The sequence below is a fragment of the Diospyros lotus genome, chromosome 13 (assembly GCF_014633365.1).
Source record: "Diospyros lotus cultivar Yz01 chromosome 13, ASM1463336v1, whole genome shotgun sequence".
In the NCBI taxonomy this organism is placed as follows: Eukaryota; Viridiplantae; Streptophyta; class Magnoliopsida; order Ericales; family Ebenaceae; genus Diospyros; species Diospyros lotus.
In genome coordinates this window covers 2,966,072-2,982,969 of record NC_068350.1, presented here as the reverse complement: position 1 = coordinate 2,982,969, position 16,898 = coordinate 2,966,072, and the positions used below count along the sequence as shown (strand labels likewise).

General features: G+C 37.0%; 2 protein-coding genes across 5 annotated transcripts in view; one reads left to right on the top strand and one right to left on the bottom strand.

Annotated features, from left to right (window-relative positions):
• The first annotated feature begins 3,256 nt into the window (after window positions 1-3,256).
• LOC127787844 (F-box/kelch-repeat protein SKIP11-like) lies at window positions 3,257-6,056 on the top strand. 2 transcript variants are annotated; one of them, XR_008020257.1, is made up of 3 exons: window positions 3,257-3,522; window positions 4,099-5,602; window positions 5,794-6,056. XR_008020257.1 is itself a non-coding variant. In XM_052315880.1 (2 exons), the coding sequence occupies exon 2, from the start codon at window positions 4,182-4,184 to the stop codon at window positions 5,502-5,504; it is 1,323 nt and encodes a 440-aa protein (XP_052171840.1). In that variant the 5' UTR covers window positions 3,257-3,522; window positions 4,099-4,181; the 3' UTR covers window positions 5,505-6,056. The 2 variants fall into 2 exon arrangements, 1 of the variants encoding a protein (XP_052171840.1); XM_052315880.1 differs by having other exon boundaries at window positions 4,099-6,056.
• Window positions 6,057-9,611: 3,555 nt separating this feature from the next.
• The window catches only part of LOC127787843 (PH, RCC1 and FYVE domains-containing protein 1-like), a 55,851-nt gene continuing 48,564 nt past the window's right edge, over window positions 9,612-16,898 (bottom strand). The window contains exons 8-9 of one of the 3 annotated variants that reach the window (XR_008020256.1): window positions 10,797-10,929; window positions 9,612-9,964 (exon numbers count right to left, since the gene is read on the bottom strand). Coding sequence is in view for 2 of the 3 variants with exons in the window: in XM_052315878.1 (XP_052171838.1) it covers window positions 9,871-9,964; window positions 10,797-11,089 (387 nt within the window). In the remaining variant the exon portion in view is untranslated. Of the gene's footprint in view, window positions 9,965-10,796; window positions 11,090-11,131; window positions 13,238-16,898 lie in introns of those variants that run through there. The other 2 variants (XM_052315878.1, XM_052315879.1) reach the window with 2 other exon arrangements.

Sequence of the window (16,898 nt, the reverse complement as noted above, 5' to 3'; positions counted from 1 at the left end):
GATTTTTTACCTTTGCCCATGTGTCATATCATTTATGAAATTCTCATACGAATTTTCAAATGTCAAAATGATTATGTTTGTGTTTCTTTTAAGACTTTTTCAAAAAGGGATTTGTATGTTGGTTTTTAAAAGATTTCAGTCTCTTAAAACTAGTTACGATTTCTAAAAAATTAGAATATTTGTAGAACTATTTATAATTTTTGAGAGACTTAATTTCTGAAAGCAAGTCCATGTTTCTAGAAAACGCTTCAGTTTCTTGAATACTATTTTGGATTTTCATTCTTAATTTCAGCTTGCTTTTTAATGGATTTTCTACCTTTGCCCATGCGACATCAATTTTTTTCTCAAGACCAAAAATTTTAAATTCTTACTTCTTTTTACAATAAAAAATAATACACCATCATACAAAATTGTTTCTTGCTATGGGCCAAACAAGCCAATAAACATGGCCACGTGGGTCCATCATCTTCTTTAGGACACAAAATTGACTAGGGAACCTATGAATGCGAAGATGCCCAAATACCAAACAAATTTCAAAGCCAAGCAACTTCCACTAACCCTTAAAAAGAGATTCCCGCGTGCATCCGCCCTCTATAAATAATGTCCTTAAAATATCATTAAATTAATTCATATTAAATATTATACGTTTCTTAATTAAAATAATCCCATACAATCACAATTTAAAATTTAAAGAATCATATGTCCTTGTACGTCGTGCTTTCTTTTTTTTTTTTTTAAAGTATATTGACCAATTTAACCCTAATTCTTATTAAAATATAAAAACTTAGTCGACCATTTTTTAAAAAAATAATGTCTTATTTAATGTTAATATATTTAATTTTAATACACCAATATGATAATAATCATTGGTTTAAGTGAGTCTTAAATTATTTTGGCATGGAAGGAAATGGAGGGCCTACCCACGTGACATGTCACGTGGATGGCATGCCTAGAATAGACCTATCTCTTATCATGTACGTCAGGGTATTCCCTGCTACAAAGGAAAATGTTGATTTCAATAATAATGTTACCTTAATTTAAATTTAAATTTTTGTATGATTGTTTGGTGTATTTAATTTATAAGTTATTCTACGTGTTTTATAAATTTATTTAATATATATATATAGAATATTAATTACAAGTTCTTATGTCAACAACAATAAAAATAAAAAATATATAATAATATAAATAAAATAAAATAAAATAATTCAAAATAATATGATTTTAAACCCATAAAATAGCCGAGGTGCCCCAATATCTTATTAGGATGGTATGTGTAAATATTGACTAAGATAAATAAATACAGACGATGAAAGTTAGAGGGTCAATCACCACTTGATGCACGATGTGATAGTCTTTTTTTTTTTTTTTAATTTTGAATTCTCTTCAATTTTAAGGCTGTTTTAACAATTTTCGATTTTAGGTGTATCTCAAATTAGTATTTTTTGTAAGAAAAGAGGGCAAGATCGTGTTTTTTAATAAATTTTTTGAATTTAAATTAATTATTATAGTTATTATATTAAAAAATAATGTAATAATAATACAATTAACGCGTAAGAATCCACTCGTAAAGCCCTTATTGAATGCCACTCGGTAGACAATGAGATTGAAGTCGGATAACAGTCATTATCATTATCAGATAATAACACAAAGCCGGCTCTTCAATGGCCTAAGGGGGGGGGGGACGTGTTTAAACTAATTAAAATCCATTCCCTTAATGGTCAGAAAGAATGGGGGGCACATCCACAGTTACTCATCTGCCCACGCCAACCCCGCCATTTGTCGTGAAAAAGAAGGACGTTTCAGACATTTGAAGTGTGAATACATTGTTTTATATTTTCACGAATAAAACAATACGAAACAATACAAAAAAAAGTTCTTGTAAACTACGTCACGTCCGAAATGTGAAATTGAGTGTAGAATTAGCATTTCAACTTCCTAAAGTCTCTACTCAATTCATCACTAAAGGATACAGTCAAAAAAGGTAGTTTGAAAGGCTTAAATGGATAAGGAAAAAAAAAAGAAAAAAAAAAAAGAGACGCGTGTCTGGTAGACGCTAAAGGAACAGTTTAGCCATGCATTTCTGTCCTAAAATGACTTGAAAATTAAAATTTATTATTTTATATTATTATGTCATAATTGAAAGTAAAATTAAAAATAAAAAATAAAGACGAGTTGACCTGAAAAATGGGCAAAGATCTAGGCCTTCGACGATTGCGACGCAGGCGATAGATCGATCTGTTACCCCTCCAGTAATAATGGCCGATTAAGGGTTTCTAAAAAATACATATATTTGATATTGATATGAATAATGAATAATATTTTTGACAACAGCAATGCAAGTGAGAGACTGGTCTCCAACCCATCAAATAGCAACGGTCGATCAACGGTCTTTATGAAATGCATGTTTTTGATTCTGGTGTGAATAATGTTTTTAGATCTTCATCATTTTTGGGTGGAGATTTTTTTATATTTTTTGATTATTCTCTTTCTTATAAATTTTAGATAATTTGATAACGGTATTTTTAATAAAATAAATTTATTTTTATATCTCAATCACAAGAAAAAATAAAAAAAAAAGACTACGTCATGAAAATTCTCTTTTATTGCGAAACTAACTATGGTGTGGAGTGACAGGACGTGGTTTGTCTTATTATGCAAATTAAATTAATATAAAAAAGAACGAGAAGGAGGAGAAGGAGGTAGGGGACCCCCTCCCCATCCATCTGATCTGAGACCCATTGCAAAGCATATGGCTGGCTGGGCAGTGGGCAGTTGAGATGAGAGAGGGGGGAGGGAGGTGGAAAGCTAATCCACAGTGAAAGCTATAACAATCAGAGTTTGTTAATTATGGGGCTCTCTCTGCCTTCCTTTCTTGACATGCAATTGTGCGGTGGCACCGTCAACTATAGTCTCCTGTCACGTCCCTTTCAAAATATTTTTGTTAAATATATGTTGAGCCAACTGTCATCCCTTTAAATAATTGCCATTTTAATCTCAAAAACTATTCAAAGTTGGTCCACTGATTAGAGATTGGTGATTAGAGATAATAACTGGGGGTTTAAGATAAAATAATAATAATGGTTACTTACTGGGGGAATGTATGTATGTATGTAGTTATATTTTGACCGTGTCACTCACGACGCTTCTAAACGTGACGTATAATATAATGATTTTATTATTAATAATAATACACGTAGACGTAGATATAGACGGAGAGTTAAAATTCACATATATAAATGAATGAAAGGAGGAGAGGAGACGAGTGAGAGGACGGAGGACCCCTTAAAAAGATTTCGCACCGAAGCCCACAGCAGACCAGAGCCTGCTTCATTTGCAGAGAGAGAATCCGAAGGACGCTTCTGAGCCAGACCGCCGAGAATCCAAACTGCCCGACAACGCACAGAGAGAGAGAGAGAGAGAGAGGAACGGAGCAAGAAAGAAAGAAAGAAAGAAAACACGCAGATTGATTCTGGTTTTAATTTGCGCATCGATTTCTCCTTCGTCTCCTTATCCAATCCCGTAAGTCCTCCGCTTTATTCCTCGCCTTCTAATCTGCTGTTTTCTCTTTGCGATTCCGAGAAGAAATTAGCGCTTCTTGTTTTCTCGGTTTCTGATTCGGTTGATGTAAGTGCGAGCGACCGGCAGATCTAGTAATCGAATCGGACTGTTGCTATTCCTAGAAGCTTCAGATTAGGTGTGTTTTTCTGAAGCTCTGATCGATTGAATTTGACAAATTTTGGTTGCTGTTTCGCATCTGATTGGAGCGATTGAGATCTGGCGCAGATAACTCCGCTCTTTGGAGATTTTCGGCGCCCTTGTTTGACCAAAGCCTGCCTTTATTTTTGTGAAATTCTAAATTCCGTTTGCGTCTTCGTTGACGATCCGAGGGTTTCGACTTTTCTTTTTGGAATTAATAGTTTGAGGAGTGATTGAATTTTAATTTACACTCCTTCGATCTCTGTCGCTTCTATTTGGATTCATATTGAACTTTTATTGATAATGGACCGGTATGGTTTCTAGATTTCTTCATTTGTTTTTCCGAATAGCTTGTTTCTGATTTTGACAAATATATGTTGCGGATTTTGGGCCTTCCAGTATCAATTTCCAGAGGTGGACCTTGTCTTGTGAGGAGAAAAAGGAGGTACTGCATTAATAGTTTGGTGGTTTTCTGCTGAGACATGTTGGAGGACCTATCCTTTGTGGTTTCAAGGGGTTGTCTGAGAAATTGTGAACAAGAAAACAGCTGGACTTGCATGAATAGCTGGCTAGAGAATGGCAAGAGACCCTTAGAAATTGATGGGGTGGAAGAAGGTGCAAGGAAGTCATCTAAGCAATCAGATGCTCGTGAGAGAGTTGATTCAAGTCTGCTGTTGCGTGATGTTTCTATGTCCCCAGCGGACCAATCAGGTAACCAGCGTCAAGCTGGGGATAATTCGGATTCAGATCCCCTTATCCATGGCATTGGCAGAGACAACTCAATAAGCTGTCTCATTCAGTGCTCAAGGGCTGATTATGGCTCTATTGCATCCTTGAACAGGAGCTTCCGCTCTCTAATACGGAGCGGCGAGCTCTACAAAATGCGGCGTAACAATGGCGTGATTGAACACTGGGTTTATATTTCATGCAACCTCCTAGAGTGGGAAGCTTTTGATCCAAATCGTAGGCGGTGGATGCGTTTGCCAATGATGCATTCCAATGAATGCTTCGTTTTCTCAGACAAGGAGTCTCTGGCTGTTGGGACTGAGCTTCTTGTATTTGGAAAGGATTTGATGTCTAACGTCCTTTATAAATATAGTTTATTAACAAACACATGGTCATCTGGAATGAAGATGAATGCTCCAAGATATTTGTTTGGGTCTGCCAGCCTTGGGGAGATTGCTATTGTAGCAGGTGGTTGTGATAATCAGGGAAATGTTTTAAGCTCAGCTCAGCTCTACAATTCTGAGACTGGAAACTGGGTTACACTCCCAAGCATGCATAAGCCACGCAAGATGTGTTCTGGGGTTTTCATGGATGGAAAGTTTTATGTTATTGGGGGAGTTGGAGGAAGTGATTTAAAACTTCTTACATGTGGAGAGGAATATAATTTGGAAACAGGATCCTGGACTGAAATAAGTAATATGTCCCCTGTGCGGAGTGGCACAGTTGGGGAAAATGAAATACCAGCTACATCTGAGGCACCACCTCTGGTTGCTGTTGTAGATAATGAATTGTATGCAGCTGATCATGCAAGGATGGAGGTCAGAAAATATGACAAGGAGAGGAGAGTGTGGGTTACCGTAGGCAGATTGCCAGAAAGGGCTGCCTCCATGAATGGTTGGGGCTTGGCATTCAGGGCATGTGGACGCCAGCTTATTTGTATCGGTGGACCAAGGTCTGCGGGTGAGGGATTTATAGAAGTCAATTCATGGGTTCCAAGTGAAGGCCCCCCAGAGTGGAAGTTGCTTGACCGGAAGCAATCCGCTAGCTTTGTCTATAACTGTGCAGTGATGGGTTGCTGAAGGTTTGGAAATTGGAGGAACTGTCTGCATCCACGGTGACTTATGGTGAGTGGAATCCAAATGATTGTTATCCATCGGTGAAATATTCATGCTAATAGGTAATTTAAACCAACCCTCATTTCCCCATTTCACCTCTTTTTGTTTTTTACTAGCTGGGTATGAAGGGAAAGAATATCAGATTTACTTAAAATTCTACAAAATGTTTTATCGGGAGGAGGACTTGAATTAAATTTTTCAACATTTTTATGTCTTTTTTCTTCTCCATTGGATTTATCTTCCCCATTTTCAGTGGCATGAAAATTCAAAGTGGGCATCAGGAGGCACAGGGGATAGGTTTAATAATTCCATACATTGGTAGGAGGTTGTTAGTATTTGCTGGAGGCTTCTCAAGAATCACAGAATTAGTTACATGGTTTTATAATCCTTAATTTTCTTGGCCTTGTCTTGATGGAGAAAATAAACTCTTTGAGATTGTTCTGCTGGAACATTACTGATGTACCAAGTATATTTATTTTGCTCCAATGCATCACTATATTGAGCTTGTTTATTTCACTTTCATGGTCATATGTGCAACATCTTGGCCTGGTATTGCATTTTCAGATCAGAGTTGTGTGATAGTAGTTGATTTGTTAGGCTACTCAAAGAAAATATAATAACAGTCAGATAGCAGTTCATGTTGGTATCTGTGCTGTTATCTACTTTTATATAGCTTGTCACGCAAAGGTTTTTTGTCCCATTGCTTCCTTTCTTTATGTGGATATTCTTGTGAGGCTGCACGGCATCCACAGTTGGAGAATTTTAATGGTTTTCTCACTTTTAAGTTGTTAGAATTTATACCTTACGGCCTTCCAAATTGAAATATCATTGAGGGAAGTAACTTTGTTGAGATGCTAATTGATCATATATGTGCTTTTACTTTTTCATCCTTGTTTAATGTGCACAAATTGGTGTTTCCAAGATTATTAATTTAAGGTGCATATTTGTGGCTTAAATGCTTCGCACGTGCTGTAGACCAAAAGACTAATACATTGAAAAACCAACTCTTATTGCAAGAGATTAGAAACAAAACATGATTGGATTAAGCGCTGGGAAATTTTTACCTGAATAATTTACAGTGTAGGTTGCTCAAAAGAACATGGACGGTTGAATAGATAAGTGTGGTATTATCTGCTAGATGGAGCGATTTCTGTGTTCTTCCGCCTTATATTGTAAGCTTCAATTTCTGCCTCCAGGGACAAATCTTGGGGGTATAAATTTTCCAGAGAAATAGGCGTTGAAGTCTTTTTTCCCCTTAAGTTTCTAATAAAGAACAGGACCTTTTTATTATCGTTTTTGTATTTGTGACTGGCCTTATAGAAGAAGGTAAGGACATGGATAGAGATTGCTGTGATCTAGACTTCATGTAGCAGACCCTCCTAACCCGCCTAATGCAATTTGGGCTTGTGATTATTGTTGATGTCGATATTGTTTTCCATTTGTGAGCCTGACGTGTGGATGTATGACCCAAAGTTGGATCTTTTCTGTTTAACTCTTAGTTGCTGCTTTCTTGGTTCATCAAGCAGCACCATGTGTTTTTGTGACTTACTGGTGGTTATCAGTGTGGTTCTTATCCTTTTCGTGTTTTCAAATTTCTCAATCTAAAGACAGATGATGTTACTCAGGAATGATAATAGATTAGATATGGACCGGCGTATCTTTCCCATACTTGTACCTACACCCTCTTCTTAATACACCCATGCTCATATCCATTATCATTGAGGTCTTTGTACCTTATGCGAGTATTTTTTTTTGGCCTGATTTCATGTGTTTGTGTGTCCCATATTAGACAATTTTAATCCATACTAGTTATAGATGAATCAGATTTGTGTGTTAGGTTAAAGTTATTATCCCTAATGTTATTTAATCACTTCCACCTTCATTTAGTAGGAGAATCAAATGAAAACCATAGATCTGTTTTGGGTGATGGGGTTGAGTGCAAAACATTTTGCCCAATGGTTGACCATTCATTTTGACAGAATTCAGTTTCATGTATTGTTTGGGGACCATTCCATTTGTTTCCGAGTTAACTCTGGCATGGATATGCATGCATGCATGCATCTCTGTTCCGTAGTTGTCAAAGAAAAAGCTGAACACCCCAATCATTAAGAATTAGTGATTGCGGGGTTTATTGAACGTCATACGTCATTTTTAAAGGATACGAGTGATTGATTTTATGTCAGTTTATTTAATTATGACACTAAAATTGATCATTATGATTTTTTTTTTTTTAGCAATTTAAATCGTCACCGATCACTTAAATTTTAAAAAGCTATTGTTTAGTAGTTTAGAAGCATTTAATTTTTTGTACACAAACACCCCTTAGTATCGGCCATTGGTAATGAAATTGAGGCTAACAGCTTTTTGTTAAATTGACTCAACGGATTAGAATAAATTAATGCATAAATAAAAAGAAAAGTGCATAATAGCAAGAACAAAAGGAAAGAATTATTGAAAATTGAAAAAAATAAAAGGAACAGTTGGCTTCCATCATACAAATCCAACCCTCTCTACGATCTGGAATCGGCCTCCCTCTCCCTCATCGTCGGTGGCTCGGTCGGGAATCATTCATTGTCGACGACTGGCAGTTTGGCTATTTTCGTTGCGGGGTAGACATCATCGCCGATGATCTCGGAAGCATAAGCTTCCACCAACAACCATGAGTGCGTGCGTGTTGATTTTAAGGGAATTTCGATGTTAAAAGTGACTTTTGTGCTACTTGATAAAAAGTTGAATGCATATTGGAGATGGAGGCCGATTCCAAGTCGAGTAGAGGGATGGATGATGAGGGGACCTGACCCGACTGTTCTTCTTTCTTGGGGTTTTAAACTTTTTTCATTGTTTCTCTCTCTCTCTCTCTCTCTTGTTTTTCCTTCCCTCGGCATGGTGATGGTGGAATCGGCAACAGGAACAGGGGACAACAAAGCAGCACAGCTAGAAGATTCATTCATTCGTATAAGATTGGTGCATCCATTAAATTTTAATTAAAGCCAAAAGGAAATCAAAGCAACGGAATAACGAAACAAAGAAGCCCAGAAAAAGCAATGAATTGAATGGGTTTTGCTTTGCTTTGATGGTGTGGATAGGACTTAGGAGAGGGCCGACAGGGAAGGCTACCCTTTTACACACATAAAAACGGAGCAATTTGGGCAAGCCTTTGGTTTGAAGCACTGGTTGGTCCTTCCATTTTTCTGAAATTCAATAGCAAAACCCATTAAAACTCGCATTCTTGTGTATAATTTTCACTTCTTGGGTCGGTAATTGGTAATTAATAAGCTAAGCTGAAACAAATCCTTCTTCTTATTCTTGCTCCTAACTGTTTGGACGCTTCTAACCTGTCTTCTCACTCACTCGGCCCTTTTGGGAGATTTCTAGTTCTTTCGACTACATTCTTGGACAAGAACAACAAAATTGTCATTGGAGTTGTTGATGAACTGCTGCTTGCAGTGTTTGCGTCGGCCTTCTGTCCATATTCCCTCATGGCCTGCAGCCTGCTTGTTGACTTGGGCGGCATCGATCTGATTGGAGTTTGGGACTGTACTGTACTGCCCTTGTCACAGCAGCAACGTGTTGTGATAGTTACCTACCCGTATAGATATTTTGTGACCCATTTTACCTATACATCACCCGGTTAGTCCCTTCTTAGCATATATGGGTAAAATGAGATTCTATACGTCTGTTCATACCCTTCAATGCCCAGATCCATACTTTCTTGGAAAACCTCTTAATTTGTTTTGCTTTTCTTAGTTTCTTCCCCTGCATATTGTCTTTTTCATAAACACCTGGGTTCATGGTTATCAGCTATAGATTTATTTATGATGGTCAATTAATAATTTGCAATAAATATTGTTTTCTTGGACAAGTAATATTACATAAGCAGCATTGAATACAAAAATAAAACATAGTCAGTAAAGGATGTTGCCATTCAATTCAAACATTAAAAAATAGGTTTCTTTGAAACAAATGAAAACTTTTATTTCGATCAATTCAATACTTAGAACCTTGGAATAACAGTTAAATTAAGTAGTTCTACTTTCAATTCAATGCTTAAACTTTAGGGGGCTAAAAAAATAAATCAAAAACTTTTAACTTTGGATTTCAGTCAAAAATTGTCTGACCAACAGTTGTTGGCATGAACTAGTTCCGTTGGATGACTTGATCCAAGGAAGAAATTAAGAAGAAAAGAAGGGAAAGAAAATACCAACAAAAATGCAGAGCGTACTACTGGGAGAGGGAGGACGGAGAGGGAGAAGGAGAACTAGTGCAGTGACCAGTCAGGCTGCTTCCATTTCCCCTTTTGACGGCCAGCAGCAGCAGCATAATATTATTATTAATGTGCTGCCCATATGTTGTGCCGATCACACACCTTGGTGCCATTTTCAGCCCACCACTTCTCTGCTTGTTCTTCCGTGAAACGTTTCCGACTGTTGACATACATAAAACAGTAGATTGTTCAATAAACTGAATTAGTTCGCTCCTCAACTTATCACAGAAATTCACCCATGAATTGTCTGCCAACAAGCTACGTGCTAGATAGAATACATACATCTACATTTGAGTGTGTAGGTGTGTGTATGTGAGAGTGAATGCATATGTCAAGAATGAAAAGGTCAAGAATTAGGGTCCGTTTCTTCCACCATGGGTTTGAGGTGAAGCATGTTTAAGAGTCTTCGCATCTCATCTCGATTGTTGTTATCGATGAGAATTCACTGCCACTACTACACTCCTTTGGGTGTACGTTGCAATAGCCTATAAGCCACCTCAACGCCTACATTTGCACTGACTGCAAGATCGATTTTTCTTTACTTGACTCTATTCAGAATTTTTACTTGCATCTGACATGAATAAAAGTCGCTCTCAAATGCAAGAATGGCAGTTTTATGTTAGAGTGACCTGTACAATCTACTTAATGAAGTTGCATATGCATTTACAGGTCATTCATTATAGCATATCTGCATGTCTGGCATGTGGTGTTGGTGCAGGGAGCAAGACAATTGTCACATGTAAGATGACCACAAAAGCCTTTCCTAGACTATAGTTTAGCGCATCAATGGACATGCATCAAAATCATACACAGAAATTTAAGCTGTACAATCTTACAGTACACTGCAGAACGACAGCAATGGTATATGAGTAACAACTGAAGGAAAGTGCAGTGAAGTTGAGGGTAAATCATGAGAATTTGCTGTCTGGTTGTGTTGCTTGACACAGTCTATTGCTAATTTCCATTATAGAAAATGACTTGAGTATGCATACCTGAAGCGAACTCGTTTAAGTTCGTTACGACCCCCCGGCAAGGAGGAGAGAGTTATGAACACTCCCGGTTCATCTTGCACCACCCACTCTAGCTTCTCATTTTGAACCTTTGTTCCATCAGACAGCAATGGATCTGATGAATTGATTTTGGACCGAGTGTTAGAAGAAATTACGCCCATCAAATTGGAATCTTTAGAGGGGGATTTTGCACCACACAAAGCATGCATAGGAGAATAGTCTAATTTCTTGCTGGCAATAAGCCCTTTTGGAGCTGTCTCAGCCATCCCCTTCAACTGTTAGAATAACAACAATATAGCTATCAAATAGATTAATGACTTCACACCAACAACATATCAAGCCTTGAAAAATAACAAGAAGAAGAACAGGATACCAAGACTTAATCCGCTAGGTGAGGTTGGCTACGTAAATTCTAGCTTGCCAGTCATTGTAAAAATACAACTAAGAGATAACATAAAAATATGCATATTTTTTTTTTGGCTGAATCAAATATGCATAACTGTTAAATCATGCAATACATATGAATTTTTGCCAGCAGTGAATAAGGTAAAAGATAATGCAAATAGGACTTGACAGGATACATGGACTAGGTGGGGTGGGGGCACACATCTAGCATGTGTGAAATCAAGATCGGTGCAAGGAATTTACATCACAGAAAGGGAGTGGATTTATCTCAATCACATATATATATATATATATATGTGGCACAGCATTTGCAGTATCCTTAATGCAAGTTCCACATAATAACAGGAACATGACTAGCTTGAAAGGGATAGGTAACTGGATTTTGCAATAGGAAATGCTTGTTGCCATCAAACATATGCATCAATGCAACTTCCATTTGATTTGGCATCTAACAGAAAATTTATTTCTTGTCTGTTTTTTGTTAAGTTGGTTTTTCTTTAATTTCCCATCACTTATCAACTGCATAGATAAGTTTATGACTTCAAACTGACATTTTAATGAATCAAACCTAAACAGACCTAATATTCACTTTTATCTTCATCCTCTATCTTGATTCGAGGATATGACATCTAATTTTGCATGTGTAGCTGGCAGGACCACAGAGATGGGTTGAATAAAATCCAATATATTAAGAAATGAAATCTAGAACCCATGAACTGCATGTATATGATTAGGTTTTTCATTACTAGTATGATATAAAGTGACACACTGCCATACATACATCAAGACAAAACCCATTGCAATCGAAATAAAGCAAAGAGTAGACACAAGCAAATATCCAGCACACATCTTCAGAGCTTAATGCATCTCATAGAACCGTCAAGACATTTTGTCTTTATTATTATTGGGAAATTTTACAATATATGCAAAAGACTGTAGGGGTGAACTCTATACAAAAAGAAACCTCAAACAACTTTCAACAAAATATCATCCAAAAATTTTACAGAAGACTCAAGTGTGAGAAAGGTAAGGGGCTGTTTAGTTGTGGAAAATGATTTCTAGTTTTCTATCTCCAATTTTCTATAAAATTTATTGTTATCATTTTCCAGAGAAAATTTGAAAAATGCATTCAGATGTTTGAAATCCAGAAAACTAATTTTCCAATCTAGAAACTTGTAACATATGTTCAGAAAAAAGGAGAGATGTTTTAATTTCTTCTGTGTAACTTGTCTTAGAGAACAAGATGGAGATGATTTGGGAATTTTTTTTGGAAAACCACATTTTCCCAATCTTCAAATTAATAAGGAAAACTTAGAAAACTCATTTTAGGAGTTTTCCAAATTCAGTTCAATTTTGGAAAACTACATTCACCAAATTTCCATTTCTGTTTGGCAAATTTTTGTGTTTGAACAAGTTTTCTAATTTTCTATTTTCTGTAGAGTAATTTTCTGGAAACTAGGGCTGTTTTCTACAACTAAACAGCCCCTAAATCTCCTCTGACTCACAAGGAAAGGGAAACGAGCATGTTTCCCTTGAAAAAAATAGTAGAAGTTCCAGAGTATTTCTCTCCCTCCGAATATGCCATGGGACATGAAAAGGAATAATAAGCACAAAACTCTCTCACTTTCTTGTTAGGAATTTAGGAAAAGCCCTACTTCAAGAAAATAATCCATCAAACACTGAACCTAGAATTGCTAACTGCAGACTACAGAAGAAAGAAAAAACAAAGACAGAAAATGCTCCAAATATCATGTGCCACTAAATAATGGAGGACCAAATCTGCTTCCTTCTTACTAGTACCAATCAGTCACAAGATACCCTCTTAACCAAATTGTCTATTCTAAGAACGGTGCCAAGACAAGTGGTCCAAACAAAAAAAACTACCATCGGTGGAGTGTACAACCTCCATAAAGATTTCCAAGGGAAATCTAATCTACAGTTGTCACAGACAAGAACGAAACTAAGAAATACCTGTAATTTGACAAGTTCCAAAGCCATCTGTTGTCCCCAGGTCCTACCTTGAAATAATAACGCAGAACTCAAAGTACAAAATAGTGGAATTATACTCCCATACATTGAGATTATGCCAGAAAATATTGCACAAAACAACATTACCAAAACATAGAGAGAAGCGACCACTCACAGTTGCCAAATTATTACTAGGTAGCCAATAAAAATCTAAAAATAGTTCACCAAATGGACTAGAACTACACCAATGATCCAGCCAGACTCAATTCTTCTCCCATCACCTGGATGCCTTTCCTTAACCCAACACCATGAAGAGAATTAATCGAACACCTAGACCAATCCCCCATAAGAAACCGCAATTGAATTCTACAGCCTTTTTCCAGAGAATGACATTTTTGTTTACAAATCTCCAAAGCAAGAAGAGCTTTGTCAATTACTTCCAAATTTCTAACTCTTAAACCACCACCGTCTCTCAGTAGACTAACCATCTTTCAACTAACCAAATAAAATCTAAAATCTCCATCTAAACCTTCCCAAAGGAAATTCCTTCGAAATTTCTCCAACCCAGATGCAACTGGAGCAGAATTTGGGTTATGATAGATGAATTGTTTGTAGTCATAATACGGGCAACAAGATTATCATTGTAACATAGATTACATACCATTTCTATGTAACATAGAGGCTCAAGAAACATATATATATATATATATATGTCGGGAAATAAGGAGCATTTTTACAGAATTGTAGGATTTATGATTTATTGTTTTTTCTATATAGTTATTGGTTTGTTTTTCAGTTATATTATCTGTTATTGGGCTGAAGTTATGGCCCTCAAGTTGTGTTTTATGTTCAGATTAGTAGTTGGTTAGTGGATCCTTAATTTAAGGAAGTGGGGAGTACTTTTCCTAAACTGTATATATATTGAGTTATAGGCTGGAAATAAAGTCAGTTTTCCTCGCCAATTCATAACATGGTATCAGAGCCATAAGAGCATCCGATTTCCGAAGAAACTAACATCTCATTCCATGACATTAAACTTATCTATCTTGTGACTCGAGAAGTTCAAGTGCAGTTCATCTAGGAGCTATGTCTACCTTAACCGAAGCAAGTGGTGCCTCTGAAGCACCAGTTACAACAACTGTTTGTGGGGAGTACAAAAGCAATCCATCAACTGGAGAATTGCAGAATATCGAGGCAGCCTATAGGTTGAATGGTAAGAACTATTTGAAGTGGTCTCAATTGGTTCGTACATTTTTGAAAGAGAGAGGCAAGCTAAGCCATCAACTAGGTACTGGACCTAAACAAGGAGATCCTACTTTCGAAGCTTGGGATGAAGAGGATTCTAAGGTAATGTCTTGGTTATGGAATTCTATGTTTCTTGAGATAAGTGATACTATTATGTTCTTAGGTACAACTAAAGAAATTTGGGACGCAGTTAAGCAAACTCATTCAAAAGTTCGAGATGCAAGCCAAATTTATGAAATCAAAACAAAGATCTCAGCAACCAAGCAAGGAAATCGTTCGATCACGTAGTATTCCAATCTCCTGCAAACTCTATGGTAGGAAATGGATCACTACCAGTGTATCAAAATGAAATATAGTGAGGATGCTGCCCTACTTAAAAAGGTTTGTTGAAAATTAAAGGATTTATGAATTTCTTCCTAGCTTAAATATTGAATTTAATGCAGTGAGAGTCCAGATACTAGGGAAAGAGGATTTACCATCTCTAAATGAGACTATAGCCATTGTCTGATTTGAGGAAGGAAGGAGAGGAGTTGTGCTTGAGACTCATACCGTGGAAAATTCAGTACTTTTGATAAGAAAGATCCAACATTCCAGTGCAAAACATCAAGGGGGTGAGACTAAAAAACCTATAGATGTGTCACGCTCAAACAAAGATCTCTTGTGGTGCACCTATTGTAAGAAGTCTAGACACATTATAGACAAGTGCTGGAAGCTACATGGAAAACCATAAGCTAAAGGTAAAGCACCAGACAAGCAGAAGAGGCAGGAGCATGCCTATGTGGCTAACACACAACAGGCTGAAATGGAGCATTCAGAACTGGTGATTACTGAGTTCAACAAGGAAGAAATCTCTAAAGTGAAGCAACTAATTGGATCCCTAGAGAAATCTACTGGTTTAGGTATTTGTACCCTAATCTCTTCAAGTATTTCCTCATTTTCTCATGCACTAAATGCCACAGATACTGCTCTATCAAGTGCCTGGATTATTGACTTAGGTGCCACCGATCATATGACCTCTTCTTCTCACAAATTTGTGTCACATAATCCTTGTCCTAACAATCGAAAAATTACCATTGCTGATGGTATAACTACTGTGAGAAAATAATTATGAGAGAAAAACCTAAAAGATTAGTCTTTTTTATCTTGTTATTTATAATAGACATAATGGGCCTTAAACACCTACGGGTTTAACCTATGAGTTCAATCTAATTACAAATAAAATACACATACAATAATTACAATATATACAATTATACTAATAATTCTAGCACTCCCCCTCACGCTAGAGGATAGATATCATATGCACCAAACTTGTTACAAATATATTCCATTTGAGGACCTTTTAGAGACTTGGTGAAGACATTTGCAAGTTGATCATTGGAGTTAACAAACTCTGCAATAATAACACCTTTAACTAACTTTTCTCTAATAAAGTGATAGTTGATTTCAATATGCTTAGTCCGCTCATGGAATACTGGATTGGAAGCAATGTGTAAGGCAGCCTGATTATCACAAACAAGCTTCATAGGGGACACTTCACAAAACTTCAGTTCCTGCAACAAATGTTTAAGCCAGATAAGCTCACAAGTTGCATTAGCCATAGCCCGATACTCTGCCTCTGCACTAGATTTAGCTACTACATTATGTTTCTTACTTTTACAAGAAACCAGATTTCTTCTCACAAGAACACAATACCTAGAGGTTGACCGATGATCAGAAGGAGATCCTGCCCAATCTGCATCTGCATAATAACAAATATCTGTGTCCCTTATCCTCATAGAGTAGCCCTTTACCTGAGGCTCTTTTGATATATCTTAGAATTCGAATAACAACATCCCAGTAAGAATCACATGGAGAATTGAGGAACTGGCTAACTACACTCACAACAAAAGCAATGTCGGGACGAGTGACTGTGAGATAGTTCAACTTGCCTACCAGTCTCCTATTCCTTCTAGGATCTGAATAAAGCTCCCCCTGTCCCGGCAAGAGTTGGACATTCGGATCCATTGAGGTGTCAACTGATTTGCAGTTCACCATACCAGTTTCTTCGATGATGTCAAGTGTATACTTCATCTGAGAAATTGAGATACCGTCTCCTGATTGAGCAACTTCAATACCCAAGAAATACCTAAGTTAGCCTAGGTCTTTGGTCTGAAAGTGCTGACGTAGATGTTCCTTCAGCTTCTATATTCTAACATGATCACTCCCTATGACAACAATGTCATTTACATAAATGACAAGGTAGATGCATAAGGAAGAAGAATGGCAATAGAAAACTGAATGATCAGCTTTACTTCGAGTGAGACCAAAGGCTCGAACCATAGTGCTGAACCTGCCAAACCACGCTCATGGAGATTGTTTCAGACCATAGAGAGACTTCTTGAGTTTGCAGACTCAATTGGACTCCCCCTGAACAACAAAACCAGGTGGTCGCTCCATATATACCTCTTCCTACAAATCACCATG